Raw genomic sequence first — 20,099 nt, forward strand, 5'->3', positions numbered from 1 at the left:
CAACTTAGTGAGACCTGCTTCAAATTTTTTTTTGTTTTGTTTTGGTGGTACTGGGGTTCCTGGAAGACCTTCTACCTCCGGGCTACACTCCCAGACCTATTTTTACATTTTTATTTGGAAACAGGGTCTCCTAAGCCAGCGGGTGTGGCTGGCTTAAGAGACCATGTTTCCAAATAAAAAAGTATAAAAATAGGTCTGGGAGCATAGCTCAGAGATAGAAGGGCTTCCAGGAAGCCGGGTGTGGTGGCGCATGCTTGTAATCCCCGTGCTTGGGAGGCTGAGACAGGAGGATCGCGCAGGTTCGAAGCCAGCCTCAGCTACTTAGTGAGGCTCTCAGCAACTTAGTGAGACCCTGTTTCCAAATAAAATATAAAATAGGTCTGGGAGTATAGCCCTGAGGTAGAAAGCCTCTGGGTTCCACCCCCAGTACCACCAAAAATTAAAAAAAATAAAAGAAGGGCTTCCAGGAACCCCAGTAACACCAAAAAAAAATAAAATAAAAAAACATATTTAAGGGTATAGCTCAGTGGTAAAATACCCCTGGATTCAATTCCCAGTAACATACACACACACACACACACACACACACACACACACACACACACACACAAATGTTTTCTCCTTATGATAGTTTAAAGTGTTTTTTTGTCCGAAATTTTAAATAAGGCAGTAGTATATCAAAATATAGAACATAGGTTTTCCTATTTAATGTATTTTCTAGGGAAATCTATACTGCAAAGCCTAATCTATAGTTTCCAAAAGTTAAAAGGAAATTAGGTCACCGATTTGTGAGTCTTAATTCATCTGTGAGTCTTAATTCATCTTCTTCCAGGTATAATAAAATTTAAAGTTTATAATCCCCACTTAAAAAATTTATTCTCTAAGAATATTTTTTGTTACTGGTTCTTAGAAACTGAGTATATTCTTTTTTTTTTTTTTTGGTAGTACTGGGGGTGGAACCCAGGGGCATTCTAACTTTGAGCTACACCCCAGCCCTATTTTTTATTCTTTATTTTGAAACAGGGTCTCACTGAGTTGCAAAGGACCTCACTAAGTAGCTGAGGCTGTCCATGAACCATGATCCTCCTGTTTCAACCTCCCAAACACTAGGATTACAAGTGTGTGCCACCACACCTGGCTTTATTCTTTTATTTTTAATATGAAAGGTAGTTTAAATGCAGCAATTTTGTGATATATGAATTATGTGAATTTTTATTTGGTTCTTCTTTCTCCTCCAGAGCAAAATTTATTGAGTAAGTGAGGGGTTATAGCACATACCTGTAATTCCAATACTTGGGAGGCTGAGAATAGAAAATTGCAGGTTTGAGGCCAGCCTCAGCAACTTGGTAAGACACTCAGTAATTTAGCAAAACTCAGTAATTTTAGTAAAAATAAAAAATAAAAAGGAGTAGGGGTATAGCTTGGGGGTAGAATTCCCCTAGGATCATTCTCCAATACCAAAAAGAATTTGATGAGTAAATGAAAGAAAATATATTAATTTATTTCAGGACCTTACCTACCATCAGGGGTTAAGATCTGCCAAAGAATACCTTCAGTAGCATATTCTTTGAGAAAGAGGGAAAAATAATAAAAGTGCTAAAATTATCTTATTTTGAGCTTATGAGAGTTACTGCTTCCAACTATTTAGTCAGTTGAGCCATGAGTTAAAACACTAGGGCTCTTGTAGTTAAATTTTTTTGTTGTTGTTTTCCCAGAAGACATCTAGTTTCCCACTTCCTCACCTGTTGTTCTGATAGAATTTTCTCTCCCCTTTTTGTTACACAAATAAAACAGTAAAAAGAGAAGGAAGAAAACTTACTAACAGTCCTACCACATAAATAATAGTATTCCATGTTCTTTCCCAGTGTTCATCTGTGTAAATATGAATCCTAATGTACTTGTAAGGAATCACTGATGTGAAATGTACTTTTGTTTTTCGTGTTTGGAAATTCTACAGCCAGACAAGGGCACCTTGCAGAGAAGGTAGAAACAAGTGATGATCTGGTATGAGGATGGAAAGAAGACCAGAAATAGGTAGGGGGTTGAGTTTGCATGTTTCACCATCCTCCCCATCCTTAAGCCATCCTATTGCCATGGCAACTGTGATGGTGTGTATAGAAAGGTGTCATGCCAGGCTTCAGAGTTTCAAAATGTCCAATAGTGAGGCTTAACTTACAGTAAATGAGGGATCTGTGAGGAAGGGAACCCTTCAGACTGAATATATTATGAATTGTAGATGCCATTTTTTATTCCCCAGTTGTGTCCATAAGTGTGTCTGTCTAGACTGAAAACATGGAGGATCAAACAGCCAAACATCAATGTCACTTTGACCTAGCAGGTAAATTTTTACAAGTCTCCAAACTCAGCACTATACTTGTAAGCTAAAGTGATGCCTATAGATATGTGGAAAGTATTGTAGAAGACGGAAACTTTCCTGGTTATTCTGCTGATGTGCCGAAAGTTGCAGACTAGAAACTGAATAAATGAATGCAAAAGCCACAGCTGAGTTGCGCGCCACACATTTATTATTCAAGAAATAGTCTGTGGTTTCATGTGCTCTATTGTATTTTTAACATATTCTGATTCAAAAAGCAATCCTAACACATTCTGTAAGAATCAGATGATTGAATTAGAAGGGGATCGACTCCATTAAAACATGTTTGGCCTCAATAATGTCCCTCAGCCATTTTTCTCGAAAGCGAATGGTTCCTGGTCTATAGAGGAAGAAAAACAAACACACCAAAAGCTTTTATAATCAAACAAAACACTGAGCCAGGGATTCCCTCTTTACTCTTATCTCTGTGTGGTAAGGGAGAGAATAATGAGAGAGAGGGTGGGGAAGGTTCTATTCCTTACTGTTCCTTAGGTCCAGTCAACAAAAGGGTTAATGAGCTTACATGGGAAGAATCTACTAAGCAGATAAAAGGGATCACTATTCATGATTAATTTTGTGTGATTTTGAGGTTTCCTGTACAAACCACAGATATGGCCCACTTTGCCCCACTCTATCTCTAACTTAACTCAGACTCAGGTTTCTAATTACTGAAAAGCTAGATTCTAAATCAATATGATAACGGCAAAATCCTAATTTCAGCCCATTCTAATGGAACCAGTGGTCCAAAGAAGGCAAATGACCACTATATGAACTGCCTGTGGCTTTGGGCCTGCTGGATTCTTGTAGCATGATGACCTTCCACCCACCCTTTTAAAATAAGTCTCCAGCCGGGTGTGGTGGCGCGCGCTTGTAATCCCAGCATTTGGGAGGCTGAGACCAGAGGATCGTGGTTCGCGGACAGCCTCGCTACTTACTGAGGCCCTCTGCAACTCAGTGAGACCCGGTTTCAAAATAAAGAATAAAAAATAAGGCAGGGGCTGTAGCTCGGAGGTCAAATGCCCCTGGGCTCCAATCCCAGACCCGCAAAAAATAAAAAAATAAAATAAGTCTCCAACTATTTATTACCTTAGAACTAATGACTGGCCCTCAAAGATAAAAGAGACATCAACGGGTGTATCCTAAGGGAGAGAAGGACAACTGTCAGCTAGGCCAAGCACAGCAGATCTTAATTGCTTCCCTCTCTACACTTATCCATACATATAACCTTGAGTTTCCAAAATTTATCTTCCTTACAAATTGGGAGCCTGGCCCAGTGTGGTGGTACACACTTGTAATCCCAACATTCGGAAGGTGGAGGAGACCAGAGGATTCATGGACAGCCTCATGTTCATGGTCAGCCTCAGCTACTTAGGCCCTTCGCAACTCAGGCCCTGTTTCAAAATAAAGAATAAGCCGGGCATGGTGGCGCACGCTTGTAATCCCGGCACTTGAGAGAGGCTGAGACAGGAGGATTGTGCAGGTTCGAAGCCAGCCTCAACTGGCTTAAAAGACCCTTTTTCCAAATAAAAATATAAAATAGGTCTGGGAGTGTAGCCCGAAGGTAGAAGGCCCCCTGGGTTCCATCCCCAGTACCACTAAAAAATAAAAAATAGAGCTGGAGGTATAGCTTAGAAGTAGAATGCCCCTGGGTTCCATTCTTAGTACCACAAAAAAAAATTGGGAGCCTAAGCTAGGCATGGTGGCACACACTTGTAATCCTACTACTTAGGATGCTGGACAGGAGGATCACATATACATGGCCAACAATCTAGTGAGGCTCTCAGTAATTTAATGAGACCCTGTTTCAAAATTAAAAATAAAAGAAAATAGGGCTACAGGTGTAGCTCAGCAGTAGAATGCCCCAGAGTTCAGTTCCCAGCACCACACACCCACAAAAAAAGAATTAGGAGCCTGTAGGTGGTAGTTCTTAGTTACCTCAAACCTATTCAGCAAAAGAACTTTTGGGCAACAAATATGTTAAGAATTGCCATAGGCCAGGCATGGTGGTACACACTTGTAATCCCAGTACTTGGGAGGCCGAGACAGGAGGATCCCAGGCTTGTGGCCAGCCTCAGCTACTTAATGAGGCCCTCTGCAATTTAGTGAAACTATGTTTGGTTTTGGGGGGTTTTTTTGTTTTTGTTTTTGTTTTTTGGTGGTACTGGGGGTAGAACCCAGGGGCTTTCTACCCCCCGGGCTACACTCCCAGACCTATTTTTATATTTTATTTGGAAACAGGGTCTCACTAAATTGCTGAGAGCCTCTCTAAGTAGCTGAGGCTGGCTTCGAACCTGTGCGATCCTCCTGTCTCAGCCTCCCAAGCGCGGGGATTACAAGAGTGCGCCACCACGCCCGGCTCGAAACCATGTTATAAAAGAATGAAAAATAGAGCCAGGCGTGGTGGCGCACTCTTGTAATCCCAGCGCTTGGGAGGCAGAGACAGGAGGATCGCGCAGGTTCGAAGCCAGCCTCAGTTACTTAGAGAGGCTCTCAGCAATTTAGTGAGACACTGTTTCCAAATAAAATGTAAAATAGGTCTGGGAGTGTAGCCCTGAGGTAGAAAGCCCCTGGGTTCCACCCCCAGTACCACACACACACACACACACACACACAAAAGAATAGAGCTGGGGGTGTAGCTTAAAGGTAGAATGCCCCAGGTTCAGTTCTCAGTATAGCAAAAAAAAAATGGAGACAAGTTGGTAGAAGCTCGTGTTCTTCATTCAGAGGAGCATAGGTAAGTCATTTACCTTCTTTTTATGTGTCTAACTTGGGGTTGAAGCCAGGGATACTACCTCTCAGCTACAATCCCACCCCCATTTTATTTTATTTTATTTTATTTTATTTTATTTTATTTTATTTTATTTTATTTTATTTTATTTTGAAACAGGGTCTCATTAGGTTGCCGAGTCCCTACCTAAATTACTGGCCATGAACCTGTGCTCTTCCCGTCTCAGCCTTCCAAGTACTGGGATTGCAGGCCTGTCATTTACCTTCTTTACATGCTCTGGTTTGCTTAGCTGATTACGCTTTACTTCTTAAGAATGGCATCAGAAAGAAATAAGAGAGATAAAGTTTGAAAACATTATTTATTTATTTATTTATTTATTTATTTATTTTGCGGGTGTGGGGTTGGAACCCAGAGGCATTCGACCTCCGAGCTACACCCCCTGCCCTATTTTTTATTCTTTATTTTGAAACATGTTCTCACTGATTTGCAGAGGGCCTCACTATGTAGCTGAGGCTGTCCGCGAACCGCGAGCCTCCTGTCTCAGCCTCCCAAATGCTGGGATTACAAGCGTGCGCCACCACGCCCAGCTTGTTTGAAAACATTTTAAAGTAGCATAAAAATGTAGGTTTATAATCGAGTCTCAGTAGTCCCCACCCCTTCTCACTTCCAAATTATGCTTAGGATTTAAAGCAAGAGCCATCCTCCCGAAACCTCACGATGCATGGACTTTGATATGCTCTTGCTCACCTCCTTGGCCTTAACTTCATACTCTGACTGCCAGTCAGCAGGACAGCTGATGGAAGAAATATGACCAGAAGAAGTGAACTCTCCACCTCCTGTGCCTCTTTAGATTACTCCAGGTACCAAATTCTGAATAGATGTTTGTTCTGGGATAGCATGAATAGAGGGCACAGTTGTCTCACTAGGCGGTCCATATATAAAGCCTTCGAATCAAGCTGAATGCAGTGGTACACACCTGTACTACCAGTACTTGGGAGGCTGAGACAGGAAGGTCCCAGGTCCCAGGGCAGCCTCGGCAAACTAGCATGGCCCTCAGCAATTTAGTGAGACCCTGTTTCAAACTAAAAAATAAAATGGGAGTCAGGCAAGATGACATACGCCTGTGATCCCAGTGCTTGGGAGGCTAAGACAGGATTGCAGGTTCAAGGCCAGCCTCAGCAACTTAGTGACCCTGTTTCCAAACAAAAACAAAAGGGTTGAGGATGTAGCTCGGAGGCAGAATGCCTCTGGGTTCCATCCCCATTACCAAAAAAATAAAATAAAATAGTACTGGGGGTATAGCTCAGAGATAGAATGTCCCTGGGTTCAATTCCCAGTAGCAATAAATAAATAAATAAATCTTTAGAATCAGATTGAAGCTTAAATAACTTTTCCAAAAGGATAGGCAGGCCACAGGAAAATACCATTTTTTATGTGTTTTATGTTCCAGGCAATACACTTGGTACCAGCCTCACTTCTCTGAGGCCCCTTCCCTTGAACCCATGGATTGTTTTTTGTTTTTGTTTTGTTGTCGGCGGTGGTGGTGGCATGTGTGTGCGTATGTGTGTTACTGGAGATTGAACCCAGGATGGCTCTACTTTTGAGCTACCCTGCCCCACCCCTATTTTATTTTTATTTTGAAACAGGGTCCCACTAGATTTCGGAGAGCCTTCCTAAGTTGCTGAGGCTGGGATCCTGCGATCGTCCTGTCTTAGCCTCCCAGGTCCTAGGATCACAGGCATGCACCACCATGCCTGGCTACAGATGTTAGTTTGGTTCATTTCACATCAGCCCTCAAGTCAACATATTTCTTATTCCTGGTCTACGTAGTGGCTATAAGTCGTCATTCCTTCAAGATTTTATTTGCCATGCCTTGTTTTACAGCAAGACAAAAGTCCCTGCCTTCATGGAACTTACTTTTTGGCAGAGCAAACAACAAAATCATCAATTGTATAGAATATTCACAGGTAATAGTTATGTGAAAGAAGCACAGATAGAAAGTAAAGTGCAAGACAGGAAATGAGGGGCAGGCAATCCATGTGCCTAGAGGAGAATATTCCATTCAAAAGGAATAGGAAGTGCAAAGGTCCTGAGGCAAGACTCTACCTGGCTTATTTGAGGTACAGCAAGAAGATCAGAGTGGCTGGAGCAGAGTGGGGGAGGGGGTGAGAAAGCAGAAATAACATTGTTCTGCCAACATCCATCTCCGGGTCGCAGTGTCGGCACACTTAGAGGCTTGTTAGTAATGCGGAATCTGAAGCCCTACCCCAGGCCTGCTGGATCAGGAGCTCCATTTAATAAGATCCCCAAGGAATTTGTATGTACTTTAAAGTTTGAGAAATACCTTTGAAACTTTTAAACACAAATAGTGATAGACTTTCATTATACAGGGCTCACCCTGGCCGGTTGCTATATTGAAAAGAGAAATTCCACTATTTATTCAGCCAGCACTACAGAAAATACTTAAGGAGACATGATGAGGGTAAATGCGGAAGAAGAGAGACCAAGATAGGAAGCTGTGGAAATCATGTTGGTCAGAGAGAATAGTGTCTTGGACCAGCGCGGTACAAGTAGACTGACAAGAATTTGTGGAACTCTGGCGTGTGTGTGTGTGTGTGTGTGTGTGTGTGTGTGTGTGTGTTACCAGGGATAGAACCCAGGGGCATTCTACCTTTGAGCTCTACTCCCAGCCCGACTTTTTATTCTTTAGTTTTTTGTTTGTTTGTTTTTTGTGGGTCTGGGGATAAAACCCAGGGGCATTCTACCTCTGAGCTACACCTCCTGCCCTGTTTTTATTCTTTATTTTTTTTTGAAACAGGGTCTCACTGAGTTGCCAAGGGCATCACTAAGTAGCTGAAGCTGGCCTCGAACCATGATCCTCCTGTCTCAGCCTCCCGAATGCTGGGATTACAAGAATGTGCCACCTCACCCGGCTCTATTCTTTATTTTGAAACAGGGTCTCATTAAGTTTCGGAGTGCCTCACAAGTTGCTGAGGCTGGCTTTGAACCTGTGAATCTCCTGTCTTGGCCTCCCAAGTACTAGGATTGCAAGCATGTACCACCACACCCAGCTGTTCTGGCATATTTTTAAAAGTAGAGCCGCCTGTATTTCTTCTTATTTCTTTCACTTTTTTTCTGGTTCTGGGGATTGAATCCATGAGCATTCTAGCTCCAAACAACATTTCCAGCCCTCTTTTTTTTAATTTTGATATCATCTCACTGAGTTGCTAAGGCTAACTTCCAACTTGCTATCCTCCTTTCTCAGCCTCCCAAGTACTGGGATTATAGGCATGTTCCACCATGCCCAGCTCCACCTGGATTTCTTTTCTTTTTGGAAATGGGGATTCAACTCAGGGGTATTCTACCTCTAAGCTACATCCCCAACCATATTTTACTCTTTATTTTGAAACAGGGTCTCACTAAGTTGCGGAGGACCTCACTAAGTAGCTGAGGCTCACTGTGAACCTGAGATCCTCCTGTCTCAGCCTCCCGAGTAACTGAAATTACAAGTGTGCACCACAATGCCCAGCTCCACCTGGATTAAATAAGGGATGTGAGAGAAAAAGAAGAGTAAGGAGGAAGCCAGCTCATAACTCCAATTTGGAAGGGAAATGAAAAGTTCAGTTTTACATACAATAAGTGAAATGTTTATCAAATCTCTTAGTGGAAGATGTCTGGGCTAGAAGTATAAATTTGAGGACAATAAGCTGTAGGTGACATTTAAAATTGTGAGCCAGGACAATATAAACTGGGAGTATAGAGAAGGGGTCTAAGGCTGGGTGTGGTGGCGCATGCTCGTAATCCCAGTACTTGGGAGGCTGAGACAGGAGGATCGCAGGTTCGCGGACAGCCTCAGCTACTCAGTGAGGCCCTCTGCAACTTAATGAGAGCCTATTTCAAAATTAAAAAATAGGGCTAGGGGTGGATCTCAGAAGTAGAATGTCCCTGGGTTCCATCCCCAGTACCACAAAAAAAAGAAAGAGTTCGAGGGCTGTGTGGGACATTCTAACATGCAGAGCTTTGCATAAGACAGGGTTAGCAGTAGACACCAAGGAGGAAAACCAGGAGAGTGTGTTCTAGAAGCCAAGTAGAAAGTGTCATGGAAGAGAGGGGAATCAGACATGGCAAGTGCTATAGATGGGCCACGTAAGATAAACAGAAATATGACAAATTTTGCAGCCATGTGTGGTGGTGCATGCTAACCCCAGGTATTTGGGAGGCTGAGACAGGAGGATCACATGTTCAAAGACAGCCTCAGCAACTTAGACCCTGTTTCTAAATAAAAATAAAATAGGGATGGGGCTGTAGCATGGAGGTAGAATATTCCTGAGTTCTATACCCACTACAACAAAAAGGAAAGAGGAAGCCAAGCATGGTGGCACTGCTTGTAATTTGGGAGGCTGAGACAGGAGGATCACAGTTCACAGACAGCCTCAGCTACTACTTAGTGAAGCCCTTTGAAACTCAGTGAGATCCTGTTTCAAAATAAAGAATAAAAAATAGGGATGGGGGTATAGCTCAGAGGTAGAATACCCCCTGGGTTTCCTCCCCAGTACTGCAAAAAAAAAAAAAAAAAAGAGAGAGAGAGAGAAGAGAGGAGGTGGGGGAGGGGAAGAGTGGGGTTACGCAAGAGAAGAGAAAATTTGCAAACAGGGGTCATTGATGACTTAGACTAGAGAAGTCTCCATTTGCCTCAAAGCCTCAGCAAAGGGAACCGGGCAGCGCGGAGCTTACCGGAGGCTTGTTTTTGTTGATCTTGATGGAGAAATGGGCAGCAGCACTAACTCTTGGCATGGGGATCCGAGCGGTTGGGACACTCCAGCGTGAACAGTAGACATAGCGGAAGCTATGAATTAAGTCCTCCCTCTTTATAAACTCTGTGTAGTGTACCCAGCGGCGTTGATACTCCCAAGTCTGATTCATAGAAAAGAGAGAAAGCTCAGCCAGGCGTAGTGGCGCACGCTTGTAATTCCAGCATCCAGGAGGCTGAGACAGGTGGATTATGGTTTGCGGACAGCCTCAGCTACTTAGTGAGACCCTGTTTCAAAATAAAGGGCTGGGGGGTGGAGCTTGGAGGTAGAATGCCCCTGGGTTCTATCCCCAGTACCGCAAATAAACTAATTAATTAATTAATTAATTTAATTTTAAAAATAAGAAAAGAGAGAAATCAAAGCAGATCCACTCAAGTTCTTTTGATAAAGGCAAGGCCTTAGGTTAACATGATAGTAAACACCTGTCCCAGTAGAGGCCAGCCTCAGCAACATAGTGAGACTGTCAGCAACCTAGTAAGACCCTGTTTCAAAATAAAAACATAATAGGGCTGGGGTGTAGCTCAGAGGTAGAATGCCCTGGGTTCAATCCCCACTACCACAAAAAATACATATATATGGTCATAATAGGAATGAGTCAGACAATAATCCTCATCCCTCAGAAAGGAACGATTCCTTGTTTGCAACATATGAAAAGCTTCTCTTCCAAAATGCAAATCTTGCTAGCAGTGTCAATGAAAGAAAAACTTGGAGCCAGGTGGAGTGGCACACAGCTATAATCCCACTACTTGGGAGACTGAGACAGGAGGATCACAGGTTCAAAGCCAACTTCAGCAATTTGTGAGACTCTCAGTAACCTAGCGAGACCCTGTTGTAAAGCAAAAACTAAAAATTGGGCTAGTGGTATAGCTTGAGGATACAATGACTCTGGGTCCAATCTCCAGTACCAAGAGAAAAAAAAATCTTGGAATATCTCATATGTCTAGACCTGTTGTTGGAATGAGATGGGAATGCACAACTGAGGTTGACTATATTATTTTTTGTGGTACTGGGGACTGAATCCAAGAGCATTTCACCCCAGAGCTACCCCCGTCCTGTTTTATTCTTTGGAAACAGGATAGGGTCTCACTAAATTGCTGAGGCTGACCTCAAACCTGGGATAATCCTGTCTCAGCCTGCCAAGTACTAAGATTACAGGCATGTGTCATCGTTAACTATATTATTGAAAGCATCAGGACTGGGGTGTAGCTCAGTGGTAGCGTACCTGCCTACCATGCGCAAGGCCCTAGATTCCAACTGCAGCACCAACAAAAAAAGCACGTAAGAAAGCACAGAGCCAGCCGGGCGTGGTGGTGCACGCTTGTAATCCTAGCATTCGGGAGGCTGAGACCTGGAGGATCACGGTTCGGGGACAGCCTCAGCTACTTAGTGAGGCCCTCTGCAACTCAGTGAGACCCGGTTTCAAAATAAATAATAAAAAATAGGGCAGGGGGTGTAGCTTGGAGGTCAAATGCCCCTGGGTTCCATCCCCAGACCCGCAAAAAAAAAAAAAAGAAAAAAGAAAAAAAGAAAGCACAGAGCCAGTTGTGGTGGCACACACTGTAGCGCAGAGGTAGAATGTCTCTGGGTTCAATGCCCAGTAGCAATCAATCAATCAATCAATCAATAGAAATGCCTAGCACCTGCATGGTAGGTCTTATTTCCAGGGCTGTTTTAGCAGGGCTGGAAACAGGGCACTCTCATGTCATGAGTAATATTCAGCTTTTAGTCCTCTACTTTTAATTTATTCTATCCTCACAAGAGTTCTACAAAAGAGGTGAGACAGATATTTTGACCTGGCTCTTTAACTGTGAAGAAATGATGATAATCAGATCATACATTGATTCGTGTATTCAACACAGATGTATTGAGCATCCACTGTATACCTGATGTTACTAGGGGCCAGGAACAGTGGCAACATATTCCTGCCCTCTTGGATCATGTGATCTGGTGGTGAAAGAAAGGCCACGGGGTAAATATGTAGACTGTAGTCTCATGTGCTAAGGGAAGAATGAGTCAGAGAGAAAGAAGGTTGTAATTCTAGAAGTGGTCAGGAAAGCCCTCCATGAATAGTAGTATTTTAACAAAGATCTGAAGATAGGTAAAGCAGCGATCCATGAGAATACATATATATATATATATATATATATATATATATATATATATATATAATCTTTGCAGATGCGGTTTCAGGCAGCAAGAACAACAAGCACAAAGGTCCTGAGGTGGAGACCTGGCTGGCAGTCAAAGGACAGCAAAGAGGCGATGTGGCTGGGTTGAGGAAGGGGAAAGGGGAGATGGTAGTAAGAGAAGTTTGGTTGAGGACAGGGGGCTCAGATCCCTTGGGGCCCTTGTATGACATCATTAGGGCTTACTTTATTGGCCTCTTACTCAGAATGGCCAGTAGCATTTGCGAGAGTGTTCCTGCTTGCTCTGGCCTGTCCGAGTGTGATTTGGGAGCGCTGAATGCAGCAGTCAGGGGTCTGTGTCCGAACCCAAATGGAGGTGTGCCCCAGAGCAGGAAGGCCCAAGGGTAATCAGAGCATGGCACTGTCCCTGCTCTCCAAGCTCCCCGTGCCCTTCCAGTAACAGCAGTGGAAGGTGCCCTGAGGGCAGATGGAGAGTGTGCAGCTCTACCTAACCAGGGCGGTCCAGCACCCACGAACCTGCCCTGAAGCCTGCAGGCTTAAATGGGCTGGCCAGAGGAACAGAGAAGCTGGAGACTTGGCCTGGGGTGGGGAGTCCACTTCCATCAATTTCATCTGGTTTTCATTGGAAATACAATGAGAGAATTTCAAACCCGTCTTCTTCCTCTTCTCTTCCTTCTCCTCCACTTCCTTTTTTGATACTGGAGGTTGAACCCAAAAGCAGCCTTCCTCTGAGCTACACCTCGGCCCATTTATTTATTTATTTATTTATCTATTTAGATACTGGAGGCTGAACCCAGATGCATTCTACCTCCAACCTATACCCCCAGCCCAATTTTGTTTTTTGGGTTTTTTTTTTAATTTTTTATCGGTGCATTATATTCATTGTTTATTTTTGAAACAGGGTCCCACTATGTTGTTGAGGCTGTGCTCAAACCTGCGATCTTCCTGTCTCCGCCTCCAAAGTGCTAGGATTACAGGCAGGCACCACCACACCTGGCTCAAGCCAGTCTTCTTTATCTACCTGCCAGTTAGTTCTGCAAAGCAACCCAAGGCCTTTTCGCCAAATCAGCCAAGCTACGCCACACAGAAGGGTTAGAACTAGACACAGGTGGGGGTGGGGTGGGGTGGAATTAATGGGCATGTATGTCTTATCACCTGGGCAATACATTCCAAAGCAGAATCCAAAGACCATAGATTCTGGGGATGTGGCTATGGCTCAGAGGTAGCTCAGAAGTACCCTGGGTTTGATCCCCAGCACCACATAGACTAAACAAACAAACACATCCCCTCTGTTAACATGAACATACTATAGTCAGTAGGGGCGAAATCCTATTCTGGAGAAGTATCTCCCTCCTTTGGACACTAGGCCTTGATACAGCAATGTGGACAAATTACTTAACTGGAAATATTAGTTTCCTTAGCAAAACATAAGGTCAGGATGACACAAACACTGGGCAATACAGTTGGGCCAGTCACCCACAAATCTATCCCACCTTAACCTCGCTTTTTGCTTTTTTGGCTTTGGGTTTTGGGTGTTGTTGTTGTTGTTGTTGTTGTTGTTGTTGTTAATGGGAATTGAATTCAGAGGCATTCTACCTCAAAATTAAACTTTCTTTTTTTTTTTTTTTTTTTTTTTTTGGTGGTACTAGGGGGTGGAACCCAGGGGCTTTCTACCACCAAGCTATACCCCCAGACCTATTTTTTATACTTTATTTGGAAACAGGGTCTCACTAAGTTCCTGAGAGCCTCATTAAGTAGCTGAGGCTGGCTTCAAACCTGCGCAATCCTCCTGTCTCATCCTCCCAAGCGTGGGGATTACAAGAGTGCGCCACCATGCCCAGCTTTAAACTTTCATTTTGAAACAGTGTCTTGCTAGGTTGCTAAGTCTCACTACTTGCTGAAGCTGTCCTTGAATTTGCGACCCTCCTGTCTCAGCCTTCTAAGTTACTGGGATTACAAGCCTGCCCCACCTTACCTGGCTCTACCTTGACTTTGGAACCATATAAAGATGGTTCACTTATTCTCATTGCCTTTGTTATAATTCCTTGGTTTCCTGGACTTCCAACTTTTTTTTCAGTACTGGGGATTGAACCCAGGGACATTCTACCTCCAAGCTACACCTCACCCCAAGCCCTTTATAATTTTTAGTTTTGAATCAGGGTCTCACTAAGTTGCTGAGGCTAGCTTTATACCTGTGATCCTCCTGTCTCATCCTCCCAAGCGCGGGGATTACAAGCGTGCGCCACCACACCCGACAACAAAAGCCTTTTAATTGCTCCTCATTCCTGGTGTAACAAACCAGAGCTTTGGGCTAACTTACCGAAACGTACTTTTCAATTTGCCTCCGGCCTTTTTCTGCTGTGAATTCACCATGAGTGATCCACTTGATATTTTTCTTTGGATTGCTGGCATCTGCAAACAAGTGGTGAATATGTTTATTACCGGGCAGTGTGGTGTTACGTAATGAGACCAGTTTTAGGTCACCAAACAGGATCACTACCTTCTACAATCAGAACAGCAGTAGCGATGACATCTTCAACTAGAGACAGAGCCGCTTCAGCCAGTTTCTTGATATCTTTTCCATCTGTCTTTGTCCCCTTCTTGGCTACGGAATCATTTTCCACGATTGTTACCTTCCGGCCTTTGGACTTTTTAGTCGTATTCATTTTCTTTTGCCTAGGTAAAGAAACTCAAGAAATTACTCTGTGTGTGTGTGTGTGTGTGTGTGTGTGTGTGTGTGTGTGTACAAGCCCAAGCATGCACTCATGTACATACAGAGTATTTCTTCAACACTCACAAGGTACAGGCACAAGGAGTTGCCAATGGAGAGGAGATGGAGCTCAGGGGTAGGAGGGAGACCTCACTGTAGACCCTTTGTACCTGGCTGCCAAGATCTATTTCTCCTCAAAACCAAGGATGTCCACATTCTCATAACCATGACGACATACATCAAAATGATTTAGAACGATTACTAATTTCTTTGGAGTTCTAGAACTCCGATTTTTTGGTATTGGGGATTAAACCCAGAGGCATTCTACCTCTAAGGTACATTCCCAGACAGATTTTATTTCTTATTTGGAAACAGGGCCTCACTAGGTTACTGAGAGCCTCCCTAAATTGCCAAGGTTGGCTGCAATCCTCCTATCTTGACTTCTCCAGTACTAAGATTACAAGCATGTGCCACCACACTGGGCTCCTTTTTTTTTTTTTTTTTTTTTTGCGGTAGTGGGGGCATTCTACCTCCAGGTTACATCCCCATTCCTATTTTTCATGTTGAAACAGGATCTTGATAAGTTGCTGAGGCTAGTCTCAAAGCTTCTATCCTCCTGTCTCAGCCTCCCAAATGCTGGGATTACTGGTATACACCACCATGCCTAGCTGTAGTAAGATTTTTTTTTTTTTGCGATGCTGGGGATTAAATCCAAGGGCATTTTACCTCTGAGATACACCTCCAGCCCTATTTTTTATTCTTTATTTTGAAACAGGGTCTCACTAAATTGCGGAGGCCCTCACTAAGTAGCTGAGGTTGTCCGCGAACCGCGATCTTCCTGTCTCAGCCTCCAAGTACTGAGATTACAAATGTGCACCACTACGCCTGGCAAGACTTTTTTACATAAATGATAAACTAAAGTTCTCCAGATTCCTTCAACATCTATTAAAATGTGAATATGAGCTGAGTGTAGTAATCCCAGTAATCCCTGCAATCCCAGTACTTGAGAGACTGAGACAGGAAAGTAACAGGTCCGAGGACAGCCTTCGTAACTTAGCAAAACCCTGTTTCAAAGTAAAAAAAAAAAAGAAATAGGAAGGGCTAGGAATGTAGCTTGGAGGTAGAATGCCCCTGGGTTCAATGCCCAGTACCAAAGAACAGGAGGAGGAGGAAGAGGAGGAGGAGGAGGAGGAGGAGGAGGAGGAGGAGGAGATTAGAATTATTAGGGCTGTGAACCTGTGACCATCACAGAACTAAAAGTCTTGGCACATTTTCTGCCTTTTGTACATCTTTTCCCCTCAGTCTTGGATTTTTCTTTCTTTCCATGCTACTGCTTAAGTCTCTTCACTTCTGAGCAATCTTTTACTTCAACACATTTGTCAATTCCTTGCAGGCAGTTCTTTGCACTAGGGCTCTACATTGCCAGTAGATGTCCCTCTCCAAAAGGGACCTGCTTATTTTTCTATAAATAAGACTTCTCAATTTAGAGATGTTTACTGTGTTGCAGTTCATGTAACTTACACATTCATGTACCCATGTGTGTGCATGCACACACACACACACACACACACACACACACACACACACGTGGCTCTCCCCCTACAGGGTCACCTGCATATGGCTTCCTGGAGGAGGCATCAGCTTCTCAGGGTGCCTGTGTAAGGCAATTGTCTTACACAATTGCTTAGTCTGGTAAGGTGACCATTCTTTCCCCTCAACCTCCACTGGGCCCCTGTGACTAGCCCAGGAAACAACTTTGCCTGCCCTCTGGCCACACCTTTGTGTACATGCCCTTTACCATCTATCCTAATTTTCGTATGCCAACAGTCTCCTAGAAAGACACTGAGTCACAAACAAGGATCTCTGGTAAACATGTGGAAATGAGGAGACCAAGCCTCACGCTGACTAGCTGGCTCTGCACCAGTGCTCTGAGCTACAGTGATCCTCTCAGTCCAAGATTCAGAAAGGGCCATGGGACTCAGTTCTCACATTTTCATCTGATGTCCAGAATGTGCCCATGCTCTTGCTGCAAGCCTCTTCTAATAAGGTCAATCCTTTGCTTCCTTTCTCAACATCATTTTTGGTCCCAGCATTTTGTGGATACTGCATAAGGCAACCTGGTTCCCATGACCATCAATCCAAGAGTAATTTGCCTAGCCACTGAACATCGCTATAATATCAACCAGTATTCAATGAGGCCTTGATTATTAGTGTTTTAAGCTCAATTTGCATCTGCCTCAATTTTCTCTTGCTGCAGCTGATAAGTAGATAGGATCATGCACAGGAAACAGTCTTTTCAGGCTGCCCAATCCGGAAAAAGCTACAGAGTCATTGTTGAGGGAGTCTGACAGTCTTTAACACCAGAGAAATGGCTCAACTTTGTCCTCGGGCCATGCCCATTTGACCAAAGTTATTTACCATCAACTCAGATTTAAGACATCCACACAAAAGGTTTTTTTTGTAAATTGTTCAATTTAGCAGGTTTTGGCAAGTTATCCATACACCATCTTTGAAATTTTTCAGTGGAGAGAATGACATTCAGGACTTCACCCTTGCTAGGCGAGCGTTCTACCTCTGAGCAACACCCCCAGCATCTTGATCCTTTGTAGAATTGGTCATTTGGTGACTTAACTTTCAGCAAATTGTTGAGAAATTGACTAGAAGCCAAATCTGTGACCTCCGACACCAAGCAAACGAGGTAGGGCTCTATAAATGGAAGGGTCACTTTAAGACCTTTCCCAGGAAGCCCTTTTCTCCAAACAGGAGGGGACAGATGGGGAGCAGGGCCCAGTAAGAAGTTCAGCTTTTATCCTCATGCATCTATGAACACAGAATTCTTGAGCATCTCTCCCACTGGCCTTTCCTGGCTCTTTTTCTTGCCTTCCCTTCCCAACAAGAGGCCAGTTAGACTGAATGGGTGGGAAGAGATGGGGGCATGGTCAAGTTTGGGGTCTGGGTGATAAGTAGGGAGAACCACTGCAGGTCCTTTTTATGGACTCCCCCACCCAAAAGAAACCTCGATACCTGAGTGAGATCTTTGAGGCAGTAGCAGTGGTAGCTGGGGAAGCCTTAGAAGGAGTCTCTCAGCAACTTTTCCCCAAGATTCCCAGAGAGAATGTTTACAGGTGCTGCCAGGGCAACGCCAGTTTCAACCAATGGGAAGCAAAGCCCATGCATTTCTGACTGCTTCTGTTAATAAAAGAGAAAAATGAAAGAGGGAGGGACAGAGAGGGAGGGCGGGTCACTGTAGGGGCCATACCAGCTTCTTCCCAGCAGGAGCTGAGCTCTCAGGGCTGTGCTAACAGGACAAGTAATGGTACATTCCTCAGCTCGTAAGCTTTGGGCATCCTGGGGATGTGCCAGTCACTGTGTTGAGCCTTTGTATTAAGTCACTTGCTACTCACAATAGCACCACGAGGTAGGTATCTGTGCTGTCGTGTTACAGATGAACGAATCCAGGTATAGAGTGTTAAGTAAATTCTCCCTAAATCAAATCCAGAGCTGCCTGACTTCACTGACTGAGCTTTTGCTTTTTCAGCTCCAAATTCTGAGGTTAGGATCGCCCTCATGTGCTTGACTGTTCTCAAAGATGCCTTTTGTGAGTCAAGAATGAGCGAGTGTACTGTAGTGATTATCAACACAGGCTCAGGAACAATGTATGTGGCACTTTTCTCATTCAGTTTCCTTGTCTATAGAATAGGGATAAACCTGACATGATGGCACAGGCCTGTAATCCCAGTACTTGGGAGGCTGAGACAAGAGGATCACAGATTCCAGAACTGCCTCAGCAACTTAGTGAAATTATCAGAAACCTAGCAAAAAGCAGTTTCAAAAGAAATAATAAGCTGGGTGTGGTGGCACATGCTTGTAATCCCAGTACTTGTGGGAGGCTGAGACAGGAGGATTGCAGGTTCAAGGACAGACTCAGCTACTTAGTGAGGCCCTCCACAACTCAGCGGTACTAAGGATTGAACCCAGAGGCATTCTACCTCTGAGCTAAACGCCCAGTCTGATTTTATTTTATGATTTTATTTTTATTTTTATCTTGAAACAGATCTCACTAAATTGTTGAGGGCCTTATTAAGTTTCTGAAGCTGGCCACAAACCTGTGATCCTCCTGTTTCAGCCTAAGTACTGGGATTACAGGCATGCACCATCACGCCTGGCTCTTATTTTTATTTTATTTTATGTGGTACTGAGGATTGAACCCATGGGAATTCTACCTCCAAACTATACCCCCAGCCCTATTTTATTCTTTTTTTTTTTTTTGGTGATACTGGGGTTCCTGGAAACCCTTCTACCTCCGGGTTACACTCCTAGACCCATTTTGGTGGTACTGGAGTTCCTGGAAGCCCTTCTACCTCCAGGCTACACTCCCAGACCTATTTTTTTATATATTTTTATTTGGAAACAGGGTCTCTTAAGCCAGCGTGCGGCTGGCTTCGAACCTGCATGATCCTCCTGTCTCCACCTCCCAAGCGCGGGGATTACAAGCGTGCGCCATCATGTCAGGTTTATCCCTATTCTATAGAAAAGGAAACTGAATAAGACCGGCTTCCTAGACCCATTTTATACTTTTTTATTTGGAAACAGGGTCTCTTAAGCCAGCTTTGCTGGCTTCGAACCTGTGTGATCCTGTGATCCTCCTGTCTCCGCCTCCCAAGCCCGGGGATTACAAGCATGCGCCACCACCCCCAGGTTTTATCCTTTATTTTGAAACAGGATCTCACTAAGTTGCAGAGGGCCCCACTAAATTTCTGAGGCTGGCTATAAACAAGTGATCCTTCAGTCTCAGCCTCCCAATTACTAGTATTACAAGCATGTGCTGCCACCACACCCAGCTCTATTTTATTTTATATTATTTTATTTTATTCCTGGTGTCAGGGATTGAACCCAGAGGCATTCTACCTCCAAGCTACACCCCAACCCTTTTTTATTTGTTTTGTCTTAAAACAGGGTCTCACAGGCATGAGCCATCACGCCCAGCTTTTATTTTTTAATTTGAAACAGGGTCTCACTAGATTGCTGAGAGTCTTGCTACATTACTGAGGCTGTCCTTGAACCTGCGATTTTCCTTTTTCAGCCTCCCAAGTACTAGGATTACAGGCATATATGACCACACTCAGCTTTTTTTTTTTTTTTTTTTTTTTTTTGTGGTGGTACTGGGGATGGAACCCAGGGGCATTCAACCTCCGAACTACAACCCCTGCCCATTTTTTATTCTTTATTTTGAAAAAGGGTCTCATTAAGTTGCAAAGGGCCTCACTAAATAGCTGAGGCTGTCTGCAAACCCAGATCTTCCAGTCTCAGCCTCCCAAATGCTGGGATT

At 43.8% G+C, this 20,099-nt stretch overlaps 1 protein-coding gene across 1 annotated transcript; it reads right to left on the reverse strand.

Annotated features, from left to right (window-relative positions):
* Positions 1–2,629: 2,629 nt before the first annotated feature.
* On the reverse strand, positions 2,630–14,726 carry AKAP14 (A-kinase anchoring protein 14; the record flags this gene model as incomplete). Its single annotated transcript, XM_080718956.1, has 6 exons — positions 2,630–2,714; positions 3,461–3,513; positions 9,837–10,016; positions 12,577–12,672; positions 14,381–14,472; positions 14,561–14,726. 6 exons carry the CDS (start codon positions 14,724–14,726, stop codon positions 2,630–2,632), a joined length of 672 nt encoding a protein of 223 aa, XP_080575082.1.
* Between the last annotated feature and the right edge of the window lie 5,373 nt (positions 14,727–20,099).

Source organism: Muscardinus avellanarius (assembly GCF_963383645.1).
Source record: "Muscardinus avellanarius genome assembly, chromosome: X".
Taxonomy (NCBI): Eukaryota; Metazoa; Chordata; class Mammalia; order Rodentia; family Gliridae; genus Muscardinus; species Muscardinus avellanarius.